Raw genomic sequence first — 22,823 nt, 5'->3', positions numbered from 1 at the left:
GGATTCAACGAGATTTCACGTGCCTTGCTGGATTATACATTTAATTAGGCTTCACCATATGGACAGGGAAACCAATAGATTAAGATACTGGCGGCTTTGCCGCAAATAAAGCCGAGGGATACAGTTTACGTTTGTAAACGGAAAAGGTAATTAGCCTTGAGATAAGGTTATAATTAATTTTGGAGTAAGTGGATTGCGACCGCTACACTCGTACTGATTCTAAGTATAGAACGAAGGTCACCGACCTTAACTAAGCTTCCTCTTAGCGTAAGAGCTACGGCAGCCCCACTACGGAAATGGCCAGAAATGCAGCTAATATCACCCTCGCTCAGACAAAAATACGCCGCCACTACAGCATGAGTCACATTGGTCTCAACAGCGACGATTTCAGTTTTGGGGACGCTCGGCAAGTCTATCGGTCATCGACGGTTGAAAAAAGCACCAATACCCCGGAGGCTACTCTACCACGCCAGAATCCATTCACTGTTCGCAATACTCATTCCTGGAACAAGAGCTCTTGGCTTTCTTGTATGTCTACTCAGCTTTGCTCTGAGCGAGTTTGTACGAACTTATCACCCTCGTTTCGTTGCCCTCGTTTCGTAACCCTCGTCTCGCTTTTAAAATGTAGGCGTCGTCATCACGTGCGGTTGCGCCAAGTGTACGAAGCGAATCTCGTTTCGACAGCAGTCACAGCAAGCCGATCAAGTGCTTCTGTATCTGCTGCTGAGGTAGATCGTCGGTGTAAGATACGTGAACAACGATTGAAAATAGAACAACGACCGAATCTGACGTTTTTCGCCCGTTGCCAAACTAAACTCTCACAACATGTGGTGACAACGGAATCGCATGTGACTCAAATCAAAAATTACAAATGTTATGTCGGTTGATCGACAAAAGTGTGATCAGTGTAATTAAAGTTTGGGGTGGTGTTGTAGTGCTCTCAATGACAACAAAATCACCTCATGCCGGCTTGCAGATCTATACGATATCTTTAAATAAGGGACATATATGTAGCGTTCTGTTGAGCTGCCTCTTCTGGCGATCAGCGAAGCTTGGCTCCCTTTTTGCTCGGAAATATGAAGGTGTAGCGTAGTTACAGCGATAACTTGTACAGAAGAAGATGTCGAGGTGATGGGACCACTTAAACGAACGCACAGAGTGTGAGTAGTTCTTTTGGCGAGCAATTCCTTTCGCAATTTGTCGCCGAGATATCTTGTGTCAAGGCGATAAACACATCTAAGTTTAGCTACAAAAACTAGATATTCACGTCGATCACCCCTCCTGGATGTGGATATATAAGCACACGGTCTAAGACTCGTCCAAGAAGGACGAAGTATCTGTGACTGATGGTATAAAGGCGTTATTTGGTGAGGAATGCGATGTGTTCTAAGATCAGAGTAGTCAAAGTGACTTGCCGGGGTTCGGCCACCTATCGCATCTTCCCCAAATCCCATTTGGTTTCGCCGCCCATCTCAAATCGAATTCGCTCTGAAACTTCAACCTCCCAAACGTCTAGGCTCACCTTCGCATGGGCTACGTAAACCATGTCCATTCTTCAAAGCTGAAAGCAGCCAATATCTCTGCTACTGGGTTAGCAATGATGTCAGTTGTTATTTCAGATGATCAGGACGTTTTATCAAAGAGGTAAACATGTTCGTTAACAAGCGCATAGGCTACAGCACATTTCATCCGAGTCAGATAAATCGTGATTACAGTTTTATTCGACCAAATGAATGAATGGCGCATGTCACAGAGCTTAAACATATGGATGAAGCTCAGTCTGAGAGTATATGAGCCCGCAAAACACAAGACCTTAAGTTTTCGATCCGCAATTGGGACGTTAGTGAGTAGTCATTACGTGGTTGTAACATTAAATGATTATACTACCGATGAATGTGTGGTCTAATTAGAGCATTTTGCAAATAACTTTTGCCGCCTTTTTGGTTTGCAGTATTCCACGTAAATTTCATCAAAGCAAACATCTGCGTATTGCGCCATTGTTTGCTTGATAGTGCGAGTATAAAGCTCGACGTCAACGGCGACGTGGGCTTCCATACTTATCTTCGGTTGATGCCAAAGTCAGCATTGCTCCATCATTTTAGCCGGCACTACACTACTTGTCAAGATTGAGTGTTCGAGCAAGGCCGAGCATCACTCTTTGGTGTGATACGCGTCGCGCCGCACGACTCTACTGCTATTTTAACACGAGGTGTGCTATGATCCGCGCGAGAATTTCAAGAGTATAATTTCGGCTCTCTTGAGCTACAACTGGAGAGGTATCTAACGTAGCGAGGGGATCATTTTGTCTTAAAGACCACAATCACTGCATATTTAGGCTCACTTTGCGGTTTATCATTATTATTGCCACCTCAGGCCTGAAATAGTCCATCCGCCTTCGACCTTTGCATATTGATCTGCGTGTTCTGTATTCAGTCGCGGCGTCTTACACTTTTCGCAAGACCTTCAATCTCTATAGAATACTCAATTTTGCCGAAACGAGTTGCCGAGCTGATACTGTAACGTTGATTAGTGTCAACTATTCTCCACCACCGAGGCCGGAAACACTTCGTGGGACGTTATGGGGTACGGGGGTATGTCTGTCCTTTTTAAACTATGGTGTGAAGAATGTAGATGCATGATCTGCGGTGTTAAACGCAGCTTCGATGAGTGAGATCATGAAATTCCAACACTGTGGTCGCTCTGCGCTGCGCTTTGGATGCTATTTTACACTATGCATTAACGTTTTCTGTTTCTAAACCTCGTTAAAAATGTTTTGCCAAAGTTTGGATGAAAAATGCGGCTGTCAATCCACGAGGATAACCACAGTATGATCATCGTGGTGAGTGACATCGTCACTAAACTGCTCGGCTTTTTATTCGCTGGCAACGGTGTCGCTAACAGCAGTATTTAGCCGTTATGCTTAATCGGTGTGAAAATACCACAATACTAGTATTCCCGGAAGCGTCTTTAAAAGACAAAATGAAATCCAAAGCTTTTTTGTTGCCAAATTTGTTATAAGCGGCATGCTGAATTAAGGTGATGAGACGTTTGCATGTGCGCCTTGAGCACTTATTCGTTTTAGTACAATAAATGCTGAACTGAAATCTTTTCTAGTACGTGAAGACCTCCGAAGGAAAAAGTTGCGCCACTTACTAATTTTTGTTTCTGATTTTCTCATCATTAGGCAGAGCCACACGTTATGTGTCAGGTGGAAACCTGCCGTAGTTTAACAATCCTTAATACATTTATAAGTGCTTCGAAGATGCGGTACGGCACGCTTCGCAAGTTCCAGCTTGGAGCTGGTCGCGTCATTAAGATCAATTTTCTTATCGTAAGTCGATATCCGAAGTCGTAAATTTGCTCAGGAGATGGAAGTTTCTGGTGAAGGGTGTCTGGTTTCGAGAGCCTCCGTGCTATCACTAATTTAGCACAAATTGCGTCTAATTTGTAAGCAGAACGCCGATGCTTAATGGTTTCTTTGTGATATGATTTTGAAGGGATCAGTTCATAACAGTGCCTCAATCACCACACACACACTCTTGTGCAAGGGAGAAGGACAAACTCGACTTGAAGGAAAGAAGAACTTCTTGAGGCCTTGTAGACAAATATTCAACTATATAAACATTACTTAATGGCTCCTGGAGCTACATGCCAAATCAAAGGGCCCCAAAAGATTTTACAAACAAAACCTTGGGCTCATTTGAACTTAATTTATACCATCATGGGTGTGCTGAAGTTGAACCTCAGCTTGAATATTTACAAGATCTTGGGTGTACAGAGCTTGAACTAGAGAAACTTTAACCTCAACTTTCGCGAGAAACATCCAGTAGAAGTTACTGACTTACGTCACTCTTCGAAAGAAAGAGACACGTCGATCTCGTCACCACATCAAATCCTCAAGTGGAGGAACCAGCATTATATATCATACATAATGTTTACGACTACAAATAAGCTGTCACCTATGCATTTAAACCACCATATTTCTATATCTTTTTATACAATTTCCCACAATGCATGCAAAAGGTACATGGATATACCTTAATTGAATTATTAAGTGTGGCCAATTATATCATCCCCTTAAAGTCAAATGAAAATTAATATTTTTGCAGACCTTTTGAAGCAATTGACTTTCCGATCAACGATAAAGTGATCAAGTAAACATGCCAGCTTTGATGAGTGTATGTTGCCTGAGCGTCATATCCCCACAACTTTTTACGTTACCACCAATCCCAACCGAGATGAAGACAAGACGCTTTATATGGAGCTTTTTTTGTTGGCTTCGCATCAACAATTAAGATGATCCGAACCAGTCTATCGTAGCTAAGCTGGAATCTTGAGAACAAAATTAAGATGAATGGCCAGCTTCGCCGATTTGACACTGGTAGGAATCCTAATCACGTCCGAACAAAACCCAGCTCCGGTCGTCGTAGTGTTGCCTCTAGCATCACTACAAGCGATTCTCATATCTGCGGGCCACGTCAGATCATAGGGTCTGACAAAGTTCCTGCGTGTCCGATTCCGATGAAGGGACGCGCCACCGAACTCTGTAGAAGTGTAATGGCTTGACTGCTTTCTTCCTCGATGGCGAGTCAATCGATCTCCGCGATTAATGACCGTCATAACCACCCAACGAAGCTCTCCCCGATAGTCTAGTTGCGAAGGTGGAAGTGAACGTGAAAACGATTGAGCGACTCTGGAAGTAGAAGAGAGATCATCGCAGCCAAATCGAGGCATTGCAGCAGCATTGCTCGACACTTGACGATCGCTACGAGATTCTTTCAAACCTTGTTTCAGAGCAGAACTCGAAACATGACGTTCTGACTATTGATTTCGCCCAATGCTTGGCTTTGAAGTCCAGTTTTAAACTCCGGTTTCAACAGCTCATAATGTACTTGTACTCCTCCGAAGGGACGAGAAGTCTCGTGAGCTGGCTCGCGGATGCCTGTTGCACTCGGTCAAAGAGGCAGACTGTGTTCTTGAGGCACTCCGTGGTGAGTCTTCCAGCTTTGAAAACAGTAATGGAGCAATCCTTCAATATCCTTCAATGCTTAAACGCCGAGAAAAATCCCCAGGGTGAAGAGTTGGTTGCTCTACTTGGTCAGTGGGGAAGCATCACGATATGCTCAATCATCTGCCAAAGGTATAACAGGGTCGGCAGATCAATATTAGGAAATACAACTTTAGCCTACCCACAAGAAATGTAAGATGTAGGCGCATGCGTGTAGATATCCCTCGAACGGTCAACGGACTCGAACGGTCAAATGAATCTTGTCAAATGCTTTACGCCTCCCAAGTTGGACCCTTCATGTTCAGGCACATATATCGGGCTAAGTAGTATAAGATTATTGACTGTGATTTTTTTCTTGTTCTCCTCACGCTATTATCTACTTGTTCTTTTTGCAGATCCTGAGCTTTCGCAACTGCGTCTTCAACAAACCGCAGAACAGCTTTTCTCTTCACAACATAGTTATCGACGCGCCGCTCTTCACGATTTTTCAAGTGTCATTAAGTCGACAATCGCATTTAACTCTGTGACAGCATTTAGGTCGGACTGTGGCCCTTGGCCATAGTCTCTCATCCAGTTATGGTAGAATCTCGCCCATTATTAAAGCAGTTTTTCTAGGATTAATTCTATAGTTCACATAAATTGCCAAGTGACCTGTCGGAATATCCGTGATGGTGTACAGCGAGAAGTCTGCAAGAGAAAATAATCTCGCCTCGTACGTTGTAGCTTAACTACGTGGTACGTCCTTCAGGACTCGGTTCATGCGTTTTGTTTGGCCGTCCATTTCAGGGTGTGCCACTGTTGACATGGACACTTTAATGCCAACTAGTCCAAACAGTGCGCGCCGACGTGAAGCGGACGTCATGGGGAGACACATTCCCAATAAGGCTATCCAGACGAAAACAGCGTCTAAAAAGATCTTTACTGTATTCTCGGCAAAGATCTTATCCGAAACAGACGCAAGATGTCCCATCTTGCTCAATCGGCCCAATGCCACTGCGTCCATGTTTGTCGCGCGGAGGTCCAAATATGAAGTCTATACCTAAGACGTCCGCTTTCTACTGACACTACCAACGGCCGAAGTGGGGTCCGAGGGGAACTCGATGGTCTCATTCTCTGGAAAATCTCTCCCCACATACTTGCGCACACATTTCTATACATGTATGGCCAATAGCAATCCCGGGAAAGACTGAGAATCAATCTTTTCGTGCCCGAGATGACCACCTGAAAGGCTGTCATGGTACTCGTAAGAGACGACAGCGCAGAACTCCTTCATAATGAAATTCAATTTTGCTGCATTTCCGTGTTCAGCCGCATACTACAACAATTATTTATGAACTTCAAAACGATGAGTACGCGATCCTGTGCGAGAAGGGAGAAACCTTGCAGTTATATGTCGGAAGGATCTTCGAAGTACCTCAACAAGTCCTAATATGCCTCATCAGACTTGTACCCTTCGATAATTTCTTCGCGCACTGCACTATAGCTTGCACGTTGATTGTCTGAAAATATTGCATCGTCGACATGACTGATGCATGTTTTCGCCCCTGGACTTTGGGTCATAGTCCGAATGTCTAGACAGCGTCTGTTCGTCTCGCCTGGCTTGTAGTGTTCAGCAAAGTTGTATTGCATAAAGAAAGAAAATCACCGAGCCAGTCTCTGCGATAAATGAGTCGTCGTACGCAGCGAGGCATGATATGTAAATTACAAAACGCTCCTCTCCAAGCAATACACACGGAGCTTGACCAAAGCATCTTTCAACCCTAGAAGCTGTATTATGAGCTAGGAAGCTCCGTTCAGGGGGTCGGAGTTGCCTTTGACTTTCCCAGGATCTACACGAACGCCACTTCTGCCGACAAAATAACCGAAAGTGGATATCTCAGGTGCAATAGAGACGCTTTTTCAGGTTAGATAAGACTGAATTTTCTCGCATCACTTGCACGAGACAGACGACCTTGCAGTTTAAAGTGATAGTCCAACGTCATGCAGCTGGAATATGCACTGCACGACTAGTTGACGACGATCTTCATATTCATCCAAGCAACGTTAGGCTGACAACGTTTCAAACACGACATACCTGGGATGATATTAAGCTTGTCATCGAGGTCGTGAAGAATCATCATTACTTTAGAAATTGCCAATCTTTGTTGCCAAGCAAATGACTCGCTTTAACATCTTTACTGTAGATCTATTCGCTAAACAAATGAACGTTTCTCTTATCACGTTGGGCAGGCTAACATTATGACTCGCGCTTGCTTGACGCACCAGTGTCAGTCAAAGCTCCTAGTGGTTTCTCAAATTCATCTACAAAGACTTCTCGGTTAACTGAATCTTTGCCCGACTTCAATCACTTCTAACGAGAATTTTATGTGCATCGCGCACGTTGAGACCAGAGTTTTGTGCATCAGCAAACACAGTACTCTTCTCGGGCTCAGTGAAGAATCACGCCCCTACTGGCCGTTTCCGTTTTCTTACCCTTGGTTGCGTTCGGACCAAAAATATTATAACGTCCGCGGTGTCCGAACAAGCACTCTGTTGTCGACTTTAAAAAGACACTCTGCAGTTACGAGCATTATGACTACAGCACTGACGCGTTTATAAACAACTGTGGGCGCCGCAAGCCACGCAGAGCGATATCAAATCTCATCAAATTGCTTTGTCATTCGGATGCACGCTGAGTCTGTCAAAGAGAGCACACGAAGCCGACTGCAGATGGTCGACCTCGGTGAGCATAAGATAGCTAACATGTACTTGGATTTTTTGCCAGAACGGAGGGTTCACGAGGGTTGCTTCCAATACCGAGTGAAGGTAAAAATTCTCCGCACTTGAGAAGCTTACGGGATGTTAAGATTTTACTTCAACAATTTTACCCGGAGGTGCTGCCTCTACCACTCATTCCATCAGTTTCTATCTCATTCGCAAACGAGGCAGAGAACCTCATCGCGGCGCGCTTTTCATTAGCGAGCTGAAAACGACCTTGTGATAGTTTGACAGTTGGTCGATAGCTATAACACTTGTTGCATGGTGACAAGAGGAATTATTTGCATACTTAAAGTACCGAATTATCGGTGTTTACGAAGTTTACGAAGTTTACGAAGTTGTTGGTCATGCAAAGGAAAATCTGTGGTACATTTGGGCTGCAAGCCGCCATTCAAGAGATAATATTTACGACGGGATATAAAAAACGTATGCATTCAGTAATATTCTGATATATAATTCTATTTACGCCACACTTCATTAAGCTGTGCAGACTAGACACAAGATACAGTTGTGGCACCCGGGTCGCTCGTGGGTGTAACGTCTGAAGTCCACTTCTACGCATTATATCCGCGGAATCTTAAAGTCGGTGACTTTTAAGGCGCACGGCAACATCCTTGATTAGTGAATCAGACGATTCTCATATTGCTCGCAAATATATTGCTACCAAAAGACTTAACAGAATGCGTTTTGGTTTGCAAACATACTAAACCGCTTCGGAAGCGATGTATCATCCATTATGAGGGTGAAAAATACTCCACTTATCATGATCAATGAAGAAACTTGAGTATTTATCTAATGGCAGATGTAACAGTTGGGATTGATCACTTGAAGTGAGAGGCTCGAAACGTTTGAGGCCCCCCTTTTGACTATTCTTGTAGATCTTTGAGATAGAGAAACTCGTTTCGAAGTTGCTTTTGGCGCGTGACCCTGTTGATTGCCTCGAAATTTGTGGGTGTCACATAATATTATGACAATTAAACAACAATATTTTGTGCTCGGCATGTTTCGCTACAGGATGCGAATTTTAACTCTATCACTCTTAACGATATCGGTTAAAAACTGTTGCAGCTTAATTGTAACACATTCCTGTTCATTAAGTAACTCCAGTACCTTATTTGATCATAGGTTTCGTATATCTGATATCCATCGACTTGGAGCGCGACTGTATGTCTTGGGGGTAGCGCCAAAACTTGTTTCAGAAAGGGATAGAAAGTGGGTCGTGTTTGTGCGCTGACCCGTCAAGTTTTATGTACAGTCAGGAGACCCCGTGCCGAACATTTTTTTAATTTTTCTTTTTGGATTAGATAGCGACTATGTTAGCGAAAAACACAGTTAAAAGGTAAGAATGCAATTTGCTGCAGAGTTGCGGGCAGGATTCAATCCTTTGGTGATACCTCTTGCTCAGTATAATCAAGAATGGTTCAATCCCCGGGCCGGGTAGAGCGGGGTTAGAGTGTAATGAATAAAACCCTACAGTACGCGCTTGGCATGACTTACACGACTCCTTAAGAGGGGTTACGTTCTAAAGGATACTCAGTGAAATTAAGAATATAAAGTCAATATGAGGGTACCAGTGATCAAAGAGACCCTGAGCTCAATCTTGAAGTGGAATTGTTCGTCTCAGTGTCTTAGTCTCTTGCACAGTGTACAACGAGGCGACCGTACACCTCGCACAGAGAAAGCTACTCAAGTTCGAATTATCAAATGGGCTGAAATTTGAATCACCAGGCGCCACCAGGTACAAACATCTCAGGCTCCAAAATAACAAGTTTGTTTGAAATGCGCGAGTACTGTATCCCGATCTCAGGCCAGGTTTAGGTCTTAGTGACAGTAACAGATCTACTGTTGCTAGATTAGAAACCTAGCAATCTTCAAGTCTAGCAGCACACGCATCACACAGCTCTCGTCTTTACGGCGTCTATCGCTATCATTCGTACCAAGTACTAATCACGTTTTCTGTTCAGCACACTTCGCTTTGATACTTCTTGGCATTTCTCTGAGACCATGGGACAAAAGTCAATCTGGTATGTATTTGAATCAACTGATCAGAATGTGATACATACGAGATACATTCGCCCTCGAAATGAGGGTACAATCTGTCGTTTTTCGAACCCCTCACACATTGAACACTTTACGAGACCCCACTGCACATAAATTTCTTCTAGCCACTGCACAAACTAGTGCCAGAATTTACAAGAATTGACATCATCGGAATCTGTCCCATCCCCGCAACTTACCCTTTTGCAGCGATGGTCTTAGGAACGACGCAAGTCAAGACTCTGGGGCCGGCAACCGGCAATCTATATATAGTGAGACAATATTGTTTTTGCCAATATAGTCGCCTCTACAGTTCGAGACAAAACATTTGCAGCCGAGCTTTTGATGGTCACGCTGTTTAGCGTCCCCATGGACCTTTTTGCGAGTTAGCAAATCCTTGCCCATTTCCTGTGGTCACGACGAGGTTCAACTCGTTGAATAGATACACTTTTACGATCGCAACAATTACAGTCTATTCTTTCCGTCTTATATTTGATCGCGGTTTACTACGACTTCGAAGGTAGCTAAAAAATACACTCAGCGATATTGTTGCTGGATGTATAATATGTCTTGCACAGAAGCCATGGTAACCTCATGCCGGCGTCAAAAGTACTTCTAATTCCTGGCAGAGAAGGGCGCATTTCTAGTTTTTTGTAATGGATATGACAGTTTTCTTGAGCGAGGAAATCCTGAAAATATTACACTTTTGTAAAGCAAGGCGATCTAGGTAGCTAATCATATAACACCTCTCAGTTTTTTTCCTGATGAAGCGTACAAATCCGGTTGACGCGGATTATCCATCTTACTTGACGTGAGGCATACAGCTCACGGCCTCTCCTCAGAAGAATATTGTACCCTTCACAAATCCCACCATATCTCATCATCCTGGATATTATTTTGAGCTTGGTTACAATTCTTGGGGAAAAGCTTCAATAGTGTAAGGTACATATACACCACGGGACTCTGCGTACCCCGTTATAGAGCGTAAAATTACAGAAGGCATTAGGGCAAAATGCACCAGGTGGATCAAAAATACTTGTACTAAGATTCATGACCAACTGCTGATTCAACAACAACTGCCAATTAGATTTAATAAAACAACAAGTTGGTGAGAGAAAATATAATGTACGTTACATCAATACTATTGATATCGAGAAGAAAAACGTACGCATTCCCATCTTTCTCACCGCATTTTTTTTGTATGGAGATCATAGATCAATCTTATGAACTAGTTGTTAATTATTTGCTCACTTCTGCTTGACAAACCTCTGCATTACTATTTGGAATCGTCTTTATTGCTCAAGGTTCTTATAGTCTCCAACATATCGTTTGTCATACAGAACTACCGTTTCCTTTATACTATTATAAAACTTTCCGCTTCGGAAATTTTCCTTAAGTCTCGATTCATTTCAGATAACATTTTTCCGTATCCAGACATTAGCTCAGTAAGTGCTCGACCCCAAAAAGAGATTTAAAATGTTCGACTTCAATAGCGATCTTTCACTCCTAACCACAATCCATCGCCATATTCTGCCACATTTTGCGCTTACGCTTACGCTCCTGAATAGCAAAGCAAAGTATCAGTGTAGTTACTTATCGGCTCTCGGTTCCGCTCCTTGTATGAGTGCACGAACTCATCACCTCTGCGCTTGTTGACGCGGACAATGAGTCGAAAGTTCTCTGTGCAAATTGTACGACAACCTCGTTGCTATACTCTTGAGGTGAGTTGTTCGTATGAGAATTCTTATCCTCATCTGAGGGCTATTATTATTGAGTTACTATTGTGGTGCGAAGATGATCGCTGGTATTTAGTACCGGCACTATTACTGAAGCTTGTAGCTGCCAGGTGGTGTGCTTTTTGCAGAACCGCCAATAAATACTTTGGTTCCAGAGTAATAGCCTTAAACTTTCTACTATCAGTTGTCGTAATTTCAAACTCCTAAATCTAGTGTACCCTTCATCTCAAGCTTGAACCTTGCTTCGAGCTCAAGACATGTTTCGTCATGTAAACTCTCAGTGCAGGAAAATTAAAGATGTAACGCCCTCAGTGTCATGACACGAAAGTACTTACTGTGAAATCGCATAATAAGACTTTCAAAACTTAGTACCTTTCAAATCTTTTGAGGGCACTTGTATTTTTGCAAAACAACGGAAGGCTCACGGACGATAGGCAAGGTACGACTTTTAGTCCACGATGACGCACATGCACCGACATTAAAGCGCAATTTAACGTTGCTAGCATCATATACACCTTGTGATATTTTGGATATCGCTTATATGTCTCGATACTAATACAATATGCCGATTTATGCAGTCAATGTCAAGTCCAACCTGTTCCGTGATCACCGTCGATGACTCTAACGACGAAGATCTAGCTATTGTACAGAATCAAAATGATACTGGAATCTTGTCCCACGAATCAGAATCCAATTGCTCGAATCAGGCTAAAAAATTATGTGAGGAGCTGCCGGCAAAGGTCTTGAACTCTGATAGATTGGAGATTGAAGGAGAACCTTCTGACAGTGCGGAAGATACTATTAACGAGTCAGCACCTCATGGAAAGCTAAATGTGAAGCGAAATTCAGCGCAGCATGTTAAAGTCACTTTGGATTCGGGGACTGATATGACAGGGAACATGAATCAGCTGAAATTTGCTGACAGCTGTGGGCGCATGTATGCGGATGCCATGTCTTTTAGTGAGCTGCAAGCTCAGCAACTTGAATTTGAGAGGCTTCAGGCAAAAGCGCAACGTGGATCGACAAGTTTGCGTCAAGCGACAATAGGCATCAAACGTAAGGCACATGTAGCTGATTCGAGATCCCACAGCTCGCAGAAGTCTCGGTTGCAGAATTCAATATTGAAGAAAACAGTGGATCGGTGTCCATTTGACTTTGACTCCTGTGAGTCAAGTGATAGTCTGTCGTCGTCATCTTCGATTCCGGCTATGAATGGCACTGATGCTGGTGTCACAAGACGTAAAAACAAGGTGCTATTGTCCAATGATTTGGTGGTTGAGGAGCGTAAGCTTGCCCCCTCGCGCAGGAAAAGTCATCTAAGAGCCAATGAAGCTGCACCTCCAAAGAGAAAAAATAAAGATGTAATGACATTGAAGCAAAACCCAGAAAACACGACATCAACATTGTTCAAAACGGCCGCAATGAACTTACCTTTGTCTTCATTAGATGGAAGTCAGGGCATTGACATCATTGACGGAACTGGTTGGTCTGAATCAGAGCTTGACGATAATGAAGTAGTAACAGCCACAAAATACACTTTAAAAACACCTTCCCAGTGTTCTGAAAACTCGCTCTTAGAGAGAATCGACAAGCCCGCGGAGTCGTCTGCGCAATCTGCCACTGGACATGCCAAATTTAGTAAGGGCAAAAGCAGCAAGAGAAACAAAGCTAAGCGAGCTCACTCAAGGCTCAAGCTGGAATACAAGAAAGGGATTAAGGTGTCTCGATCGTCGTCTCAAGCGTCAAGTGTGAATAATTCTGTCGCTGCACAAGTTGGTCTGGCTTCAACCAAGTTAAAACACCGAAGGAATGCACGAGATACGGTATTACACAGTACAATCTGGAGAGACCTATATTTTGATTCCTCTCAAAAAACTTTGCTGCCATTGGATGTGACTGTTGCACCCCCTTTTGACTCCGAATTCGATCAATCACTGATATTCTACGGTATGCACTAATTGACGAGGCTGACTTCTAAATGAAGATGTATTCACTTCGATGGTTGACTGTAGATACTGACGGTGACTTGGAGAGCAAGTGTGAACTGTTGCCGCAATTCGAAATTTCGATGCCACACTGTGCGTTTGCGTCAGATCTTAACAAGCCTGAGCAATCTCTTGCGCAAGAGGACCTAGAAACGCGCATACTAGATGTGATAAAACGCGAATTACCTAGGCTTCAGGCTTGCTACAAACGAAAAACTGCGGCGGTCCTTGTTGAAGCTCGTTTAAAAGTGCAACAATATCTAGCAGCACACAAAAGGCATCGAATGCAGTGGCTAACATCCCGCAGTAAGCTACCGCTCATTTCGTCTTTTGTTTGCAGTAAGTAATTGATACTGTGCATTATTGTGTGTGCAGTTCAGGGCAAACGTTTGCGTAAAGATTCTTTGCAAGAAAGATTTTTATTGAATCAAATGAAGCGACAAAGCCTGACGCAAAAGGTGTCACTGGGGTACACAAACGTATTGGGTGAGTCAATAGGTGTTGCTGGAAAGCTCGTCGTTCGAGATGTCAATCAGCTTCCATGCATTCGACCGTTAAGCAAAAGTACGGCTTACGTCGGCCTGAAAGCTAATATTCGTGTAGAAGACGATCCAGTCTTGCGGTACAAACCCTATTTCGGAGAAGATGATGACGGTACAAATATTGATGAAGCTTGGTATGATGCAATTGAGCCCAAGACGTCTACTCTGTCGAGTGGATTAGATAGTGAGGTAAACAAGTTTTTGTTGCGCTTAGTCGTTCGAGAGTTTGGTGCAACTGAAAAGGTGTATGTTGCGCTCAAAAAAGTGTCTGACCTCACTCAAGCGTACTCAGACTACGCAGAAATGCAAAAGATAGATGCTTCGATCAGGCTTGCAGCGCGTCGTATAGATGAAGCTAAGGATCTAATCTCGAAAAAGTCACTAGAATTTCCGCTGATGAGGCTGGCAGCGTTAGAACCAGCCTTAAATGGGACTAGTGATCGCCAGAAGACCCTACACGAACGCTTTACACCGCCACCAGCGCACTTCGATTCCAATTTCGCTAATAACCATGCTTATCGAGGCTATGGCCTTGGGCTACGCTCGACGAATGATTATTCGGAGTTGCTTGTTACGTATCGAGACATGTTGTGCCGAATGTGTTACGATTACCATTGCCTCGAGCACGGCATTGAGCATCCACTTCCCTCTCATCGAGTCGATCCCTTTAATCCATCGCTTCGCTTTTCAGCTGTTGCGCTTGCAGCGAGTCAAAATCAAGACAACACGGAAGAGCTTATCCAATCTTCAAGTAATTGTGACTCAGCTATCAGTTCTCCTGTTAGCATGGAAGTGCCGGGCAGTGGCAAATACTCAGCTGTAGATATTACTGAACACGAGGTCGTGCAAACCGGTGATGCTGTAGTTGCGGACGTAGTGATCGAAGAAGATCTTGAGACTGTGACTTGCGACGAAAAATTGATCGCTGCTGATGTGCTTGAAACTCGTCGGTCTAATCGTTCTGCGACGAAAAGCAACTCATTGGCGACCCAATGTTATATAAAACAAATTGCACAGCCGTTGAAAAGAAATCCGTCTCGTCCCCCACGCTTGCAAACATTTCCTATCGTGGCGGATAAGTCGGAGTATCTTGACGATTCTTATTTTGATTATGTGAGTGCCATTGTCAAGAAGTCTCTCAATGCTAATGAGAGCTGCTCGATCGACTGCTGGAAAGCCGACAATTTTGCCAATGCTGCAGTTGGATGTGATGAGCAAAAGAATCATGTGAGTGCTGTGAGCGAGACTGAAATTGTGTTACTTCAAAAGCTTCGAAGGGTAATCGGTGAGAACCCATGCATCATTTCGTCGATGGTCAAGTCAACCACGTGTAAAGAGGTGAAGGCATTTTTGGAGTTCGATCGGCACACCAACTCTAATCTGATCAGTTTGGATGATGAAATTCCACTTTTGCCTGATGGGCGATTAATTCACAATGGTCGTAAGCGTGGTAGAACACAGAGTTCACGCAACGATAACAATCGTATTTTATTAAACAGAACAAAAAACAACCGTTTGAAGAGCAAGGGAGTAAACCATGAGTACGAACCATGTAATCACAAAGGAGTATGCGATCCGACCTACTGCTCATGTATGACTCGCGACCATACGTGCGACAAGGCGTGTTCGTGCTCACGCGACTGCCCCAATAGGTTCGTAAAGTCTATATCGTTAGGAGAATCAGGCGAGCTTTTATTCACCCTTTTTCAACATGCAGATTCCCTGGGTGTAGATGCAGCCTTGGAAATTGCCGAACTAAGGCGTGTCCATGCTTCATCGCTGCGCGTGAGTGCAATCCCGATTTATGCACAACCTGTGGTGCTAGCGAAGTCGCTGCACTGGTTTTTGATGAGGACCGCAGATATATGTCCGCTGTGGACTTAGGTATCTGTTGTAACGTTAATATTTTGCGTGGTCTGCACAAGAAAATTGGTATGGCATACTCTACGACACACGGGTGGGGTGCTTTTGCCTTAGAACCGATAAAGCGTGGAGAATTTATCTACGAATATCTCGGCGCGCTCCTTTCGCAAGATGAAGCAGAAAGGCGTGGTAGCATTTACGACAAAATGACCATTAGCTTTCTATTCGACGTCAATGATGATTCAGTTGTTGATGCCATTCGCAAGGGCAATAAAAGTAAATTTGCCAATCACTCAACAGTGAACAAGAAGTGTAAAGGCAAGATAATGACTGTTCAAGGTGAACATCGAATTTCGATTTGGGCCCAGCAAGACATTGCTAAGGGTGAAGAGCTATTTTTTGACTATGGCTACCATGGAGAAACGGCACCGGATTGGAGCCAGCTTCGTATTAATGAATCTGCGCCCTTCAAGACGAAAAAAAAGACGTTTAAGAAGGACAGAAAGATTTAAGTTGGTTGAAGGAAGGATAGAAATCAATGGGCATCATTTGATGGTAGTCGACGATTGCATTCAATCCAGGTACCAATGTTGTAAGGATTGGCGCAAATCTTACCATAGTGGAAAAAATGAAAGTGAAGGAAACGCCTCTATCTGCGTGCACAAGAAAACAGAATTGGAAACTTCAGCTTCGTAACATATGCACTTGCCATTGATCTAAAAGTTACTCTTGGGTGATAAACACACTGTCATTCAGAGTAACGTTAAATTTGTTGCCGTAAACGGCTGGAGCGATCGAATGAATCACAACGGTGAGACTGAGTGAGATACAACTCAGTGAACAACACAAACAAGTGTTTGCCTGACGGAAGCATGATGTTATGTCACTGCCGGACTTCATGAACATAACAATGCGCTGAAACGACAAAATTCATCGAGTTTGATTGTACTGTTCTAAGATTGACTTACTGCTCAAAACTACATACATAGCTGTCCCGTAAGATATACCACAGACAGCTTTGTGACTACCTCTGAGAGGTGTCGCCGTGCGCTTCGCACAGAGAAAGCTTTGACTCAAAGATATATGTACGAAATGCTCAGAGGTTTGGTTTGTAGAAGTGGAACTGAAAGCCTCTCGTGTCGACTGTTTAAGAATACACATGTTAGATTCAGTGCAATATAGAAATCCTTACGTTTTACTGTCTCTCGTGATACAATTATCTGTAGTGTCTAACACATCATGAATATCTCCTCCTTCACCTTTATAAACAAACACACATACTTCAATACTCATGAATGTTCTCATTCACAATTGTGATTCGATCAGATACAATCGTAACAAAAGCGAGAGGTTTAAGTACACATGATCACAGTACTTATAAAAACATTCAATTAGATGTAGAGAGCACTGGTGCTCACGAGCCAAAATCGAACACTACACGAGCAACCACTGCACCTGAAAATTGATTCCAACCTTCGCAGTTTACCGTACTAGCTCCTTATAGCATATCTGAACCGATGTTCCCCTCCCATGCATCCAAACAAATGACTCGACGAGTCTAAAGATAGCCACGGCCCTTACAACCGACGCGCTAAAAGAACTTTGAGGTAATGATTTCGAGGTATTTTTCCGATGGATAAAGTTCATAGTGGCTCAACAAGTCCCACTAAGAACTTCTGCTCTGACCAAACAACAGACGGCCAAGCGAAGAGGCGCGTACCGTAATTTGCCCCCTCTCTGTATGACTCATGACCTCCGTGCCCTTGTCCATTGTGGAAATTTTGCGATACCCCGCCGGTACGCTTACGACGATGACTGGCTCGGTTTGATTATTCAAACCTAACTCAATTGCACTTGCAGTAGCGCAAGCGTCAAGCTGCCTCTTGGATAAAACATCACTGCAATGTATGGCTTGAATTCGTCTATAGTTTCACGTTTCTGGTGCAAAGCCTTTAAATGCTGACCATCGCTCACATCATGAGCGAAAAGGGCACCAAAAAGTGGCTACGCGAGCGAATTTAAAACTCGCATTTCATCCCTCCTCAAATGTATCGGCTCACCTAGAGTAGCAGGGCAAAAAAAAGGTAATAGTTTTTATAATATTTCATAATTTTAATAAGGTTGTTAATCAAAGTATTTCATTAAGAAGCGGTTGGGGAAACTTGTATCATTCATGGATAAATCCTCGAAGCGTGAGGGTGGAGAAAATGCCGATAAAAATCAAACGCAGAAAACACGCCGTCCGACCCGCATCAATGCTTTTCTAGGCATCTTCAGCGAGACAAACGTCAGTTCAGTGCGTCGACTCATGTTTTACGTTGCAAAGTATTGAGCACGCCGCGGACAGCCTATTGACAGCACCGTTGGTCTGTAACGGACAGCTGTAACAACTAGCGATCAAGCGTCAAGATCGGTCACCACTAACTAAAATGCGCTGCGACAGGCGACTCTGACTCTTCTCCAAGGGCGGCAGAGGCAGACTGAGGATGTCTCAGGTCATTCGATGGCTGTGAGCCAAGGCATTGAGACAGAATATGCGGAGAAAGAAGCAAAAGAAGTTTTGAAAACTTTGAGGTAGGAGACCTGGTTTTATTAAATGCTGAAAACATTTCTACACATGCGATCTATGCGGTCTTTAAGACAAAGATCCGTCCTCGGTTTATTGATCACTTTAAGGTCAGAGGCCTTGCGTATACGCTAAACCTTCCAAGAAGGATGAGCACCCACCCGGTGTTTTATGTGAACTTGCCTAAGCCGCACTGGGATCCGGCGCAGGTGAACGCTGAAGCGTTGGCACCGAGGCGGCGCCCAAAGGCGCTCGTATTGCAACAATAAAGTTTGTACGCACAAAGTTTGTGGCGGCCAATGCACCAGTGTGATTCTGCAAAGCTGGGGCCTTAAATTTTCATAGGTTTCATAATACTGTTCCGTCCACTCCATCAGGTACTAATAGCAGCCCTGAAGTACACACCGGTCCACCAAACGTTATACGTAAACGTGAGCAGCACCTGCTGCTGCTGGTACCCATTAGCTCTATTTTCATCGCACTGCCTAGCTTGAAGTACCGCCAGCGGCTCAAAAACGTGTCGCCACTTGGAAATAGGGGTAGCTCAGTTACAGAGGATGATATAGAAGTTGCTATATCGGAGCTATAGCAACTGTTGGAGCTAGGAGCCTCCCCCCTCTCGTCAGAGCGCGATATTCTTCAACGTGAGGAAGTCGGGTCACAAAGTATTCCAAGCTCTCGAGGACTTCCGCACAGCAATATGCGATTCCGGCTAAATGCTTAACGGAGAGTCAATGATGCGAACTTTGTCCTCACGAGATCAAAGAGCATCGCGGGTCACCGGACGGCGATCGACCGCCAATTCTTCTCGACGACGTCCACTATCAGGTGGAACGTCTTGTGGGTTGACGGCATCGACAGGGTCAAACCCGAAATCTTGTGAAGTGGCGGGGATACCCAAACTTCGAGAACTTTCGCAAATATGCACTTGGTTGAGTAATGCTTATTGCCTTTGTAGTCGTAGTAGCTTGGAAAGGCTTTCCCACCCAAGATCGCCAAACACGTGGTTGTTTGTGGTGCCACTTCGGCAAGACTGCCCAGACGTCGTGGACGCTTATGACCGGAGGGGTTATGACGCTCCGCGTCGTCGTACGCCCCGCGCTTCTCGACAATAGCCGGGAAGCCGAAGGGTCTTCAGCTGAGCTCAAGCTATGGCCCTGAACTGCTGTGGTTGTAGACGTAGCCGGGTGAGAAACCACAGACCTCGCGGTAGCGTGATGAATCATTTCATATGTTACAGGGTAAGATACGTAGGAAGTCGGCGTTGCGCCTCGAGTTTGGCAAACTCGTCGAAGATGGCGTTCTACGTATACTTCCGTGTGGCTTCCTTGTCAAGAAGACAAAGAAAAATTTCCCGGAGCCGCTGCACTCATCGCTAAAAAAACTCTTCATCTTCGCAGCGGTTTTGCCAAGGGTGAGCACCACAAGAATCGTCCGCGTCACGGGGACAGGAGCGCTTTCTCTTTGAGCGTGAAGTCGAGCGCGGTTGCTATCCATTGAGATTTTTGTGGTAGCAAGAAGCGAGCTTGGAAAGCTTTTCGTTGGTCAAGATCAAAGAGCGTTTTGTTGGTCAAGATCGGCTTTTGTAGCGGCCAGGGGCCCGACTATATAGACGCCTCCCGGTTCAGTGATCGCGTTTTTCGCTTCAGTAGCGGGATCCACCAAGCAGAAGCCGAATCACTCGAGTTGAGGATCGACCGTGGATGCTAGCACATGAGAGCTGCCATTTTGGCAGCCTCCAACAGCTGCTCCTGTGCCTCGTCGAGACAATTAGTGATGATTCCACTTCCCCGGAAGTCGAGAGGTCGGGAAACGGACACGGTGGCGGCAAGGTTCGAGCAGGGATCACTAAGCGCCATTGGCGCACCTCGCCCTCCTCTTCTTTTCATCCTGAAATAGGATTATCCGACTCATTGTCGACTTCATCCAAATCTTCGACGTGGAAATCCGTCGTCTGTGACGAATATGTTTTCCTTGAAGTCGCGGACGCACCCTCTGGAGCAACTTAGGATGTGCTGGGTGTTTGTTGTGTCGTTTACACAGACTTCTTTGACGTAAAGGTATCTTAGACACGCGAGCCTTGTACGAGGCGACAGTTAAATTGTAATTGTAGATGTTTGAATTTTTGATGGGGTGAGTGTAATGGGGTTACACGTACCCTGGCATGAAAGATTGGGTCACACAGGACGGTTTGATCGTACAAAAGTATGGATTACACAAGACGGTGTGATCACACAATGGTGTTGCTACACCGTAACAAGAAGCCACTTCGTGGTGGGACACCAGTAGTTACGCATATTAATTAGGTTTTGCTATTTAATTAGGAAAACCTAGAAATTTAAACATCGGTGGCTCTATCGCGAATAAAACAGATAAATACAGTTTTCAAATTTGAACTGAGGAATATTTGCCTTGGGTTTAGGTTTTGGGTAATCTCGGAGGTAGCGGATTGCTCATACTGGTTCTCGTATAGAACGTAAGGTCGGGGACCTGAGTAAGCTTCCTCTAGGCAAAGCGCTACGGTAGCCCTGCTGCACCGTGGACTTCGAGGAGGAAGCTTACCGCCTCCAGTGTCTTCTTTCAACAGCACTTCTATAAACCCGGTGGTAAAACGACATGCTATTTCTGGACAGCGGCACATATCAATGGGCCTTTAGCAGCGCGTTGCGCTCGGCGACCCTGCCCTATGTGAATTTAGCCACAAATGGTACGCCAAGGCGTAAGTCGCAAAAGCATCTGGAAGTTTGCTGAAATGGGACCAGAAAACATTCATGGTCTCTTGAAAGGTGAACACTTCTTTCGCTTTGCAATTACTGCTTCCAGACTTGGCGAATCTGCCGATTGACTTTTGCTTTAAATGTGAGCGAGCCACCCCTTACTCTTTGAGTCGTCGAGTCGGCGGACAATGACTTTTCGGAGGCCGGATCTCGTGGGCTTTTTTGATAATGACGACACGAAGACTCTTTCTGATCGGATCGGATCGGTATGCGATATAACTGAGAGTAGGCTGTTTTAGATGGACTATCTGAAATCCGCCATCGTAAAGAAAAGTTAGCGGCAAATTAAAGGGCACAAGAGCAGAAGGTAGATAGTCTTCAGGTGATGGTTGAGCTGCTGTTTTGTTTTGAAAGCAGCGACTCAGAAGTAAGGGTGGTATGGATACAACAAGCTCACATAGAAACAACGGTTTTGTGCAAAACAAATAAGTCGCAAGCTAAAATCCTTTTCTTCTTCGAAAGTAATTGGTCCAAATGAAACTCCATCTTGTAGTCTGCAAACGCTTCATAGATTTTCGGCTGTGATTATCCGATTTGCAGTGATTCAAAACGTCTAGCACGTGGCACATAACGCTGAAAGCTATCTTATGAAAGCTGTAATTTTGCTATAAAACATAGCTGAGCCGGCATCCGCATCGGCAGTCCCACCTTATATTACTCACTTCATGACGGTGTCCAACTGACAAGGGTTTAAGCAGGCCATATATACTGGATTAAAATCGGTGAAAGCATGTGTCGTGCAATGTCTTGGAGGGGACAAATTGCTTTCAGCCCCGCAATTTTTATTCACAAGGTTTCTGTAGGATGTTCATCAACACGCATGTACCCCCTTTATCCGACATGTGTCTGTCGACGACCAACAGTGAACATGTCTGATCTTACGCCATACACGTTGGGCTAAAATCTAAGCGAATATGCTGTGTGAGCCCTCCTATTTGGAAAGCGCAGATTTTTTTTCCAATCCAACGACCACCGCCAAGCCATGTTGCGGAACACTTTGCCAAGGAATAGTGGGTTATATCCTCACCATGTAATGTCTCGCTTAGGAGATTGATGTGCCATTTCACACCGACGGTTAACAAAGACCACAATACCTGCATTAGTTGGCTCATCTTTTGCGTAAGCATTGAGAACTTTCAAACAAAGAGACGATTGATTCTGCCGGACTCTGCAGACGGTCTGAGCGCGCCAGCGCAATTGACAGTAAGCCATCCCAATTTTAACAAGTATCAATCAGCCTAAATAATCTTGAAATATAAAGACATCTACGTACAAATGATTTTAGAAACTCTCTGTCCCGCGTTGAGATTTAGCGTTTAAGCCCACCCCTCTGTGATTATAAAACAGGGACTCATTGAGTAAAACCTGTCTCTATGGAAGTGAAGCAAACCCTTCACACTCGGTAGCATTTGACGTGAATTTGATGGCCATTTCTTGATGACACTGCATCGTCTGCGAGAATGATTCACGATTGTTTGGCTATCAGCTTTCAATACAACTAGATAAGCATAAATGACTCCTGGCTTTAGTTGGTCCCGATAGTTTAGCACAA

The 22,823-nt window shown here is 44.3% G+C and overlaps 5 protein-coding genes across 5 annotated transcripts; all 5 read left to right on the top strand.

Annotated features, from left to right (window-relative positions):
* Positions 1 to 356: 356 nt before the first annotated feature.
* On the top strand, positions 357 to 887 carry PHALS_11588 (uncharacterized protein; the record flags this gene model as incomplete). Its single annotated transcript, XM_024726972.1, has 1 exon — positions 357 to 887. The coding sequence occupies one exon, from the start codon at positions 357 to 359 to the stop codon at positions 885 to 887; it is 531 nt and encodes a 176-aa protein (XP_024577595.1).
* A 6,785-nt stretch (positions 888 to 7,672) lies between these two features.
* PHALS_11587 (uncharacterized protein) lies at positions 7,673 to 7,974 on the top strand (the record flags this gene model as incomplete). The annotated part of the gene is made up of 2 exons (XM_024726971.1): positions 7,673 to 7,683; positions 7,773 to 7,974. The coding sequence occupies 2 exons, from the start codon at positions 7,673 to 7,675 to the stop codon at positions 7,972 to 7,974; spliced, it is 213 nt and encodes a 70-aa protein (XP_024577594.1).
* A 1,795-nt stretch (positions 7,975 to 9,769) lies between these two features.
* On the top strand, positions 9,770 to 10,192 carry PHALS_11586 (uncharacterized protein; the record flags this gene model as incomplete). The annotated part of the gene is made up of 2 exons (XM_024726969.1): positions 9,770 to 9,854; positions 10,104 to 10,192. 2 exons carry the CDS (start codon positions 9,770 to 9,772, stop codon positions 10,190 to 10,192), a joined length of 174 nt encoding a protein of 57 aa, XP_024577593.1.
* Positions 10,193 to 11,596: 1,404 nt separating this feature from the next.
* On the top strand, positions 11,597 to 16,440 carry PHALS_11585 (Transcriptional repressor EZH1; the record flags this gene model as incomplete). Its single annotated transcript, XM_024726968.1, has 6 exons — positions 11,597 to 11,606; positions 11,973 to 11,977; positions 12,117 to 13,485; positions 13,551 to 13,829; positions 13,899 to 15,717; positions 15,783 to 16,440. 6 exons carry the CDS (start codon positions 11,597 to 11,599, stop codon positions 16,438 to 16,440), a joined length of 4,140 nt encoding a protein of 1,379 aa, XP_024577592.1.
* Positions 16,441 to 21,110: 4,670 nt separating this feature from the next.
* PHALS_11584 (uncharacterized protein) lies at positions 21,111 to 21,339 on the top strand (the record flags this gene model as incomplete). Its single annotated transcript, XM_024726967.1, has 2 exons — positions 21,111 to 21,201; positions 21,257 to 21,339. 2 exons carry the CDS (start codon positions 21,111 to 21,113, stop codon positions 21,337 to 21,339), a joined length of 174 nt encoding a protein of 57 aa, XP_024577591.1.
* Between the last annotated feature and the right edge of the window lie 1,484 nt (positions 21,340 to 22,823).

The sequence above is a fragment of the Plasmopara halstedii genome (genome assembly GCF_900000015.1).
Source record: "Plasmopara halstedii genome assembly, contig: Scaffold_555, whole genome shotgun sequence".
Classification (NCBI taxonomy): Eukaryota; Oomycota; class Peronosporomycetes; order Peronosporales; family Peronosporaceae; genus Plasmopara; species Plasmopara halstedii.
Note: the sequence above shows the minus strand (reverse complement) of the source record. Positions and strands in the feature narration are given on the sequence as shown.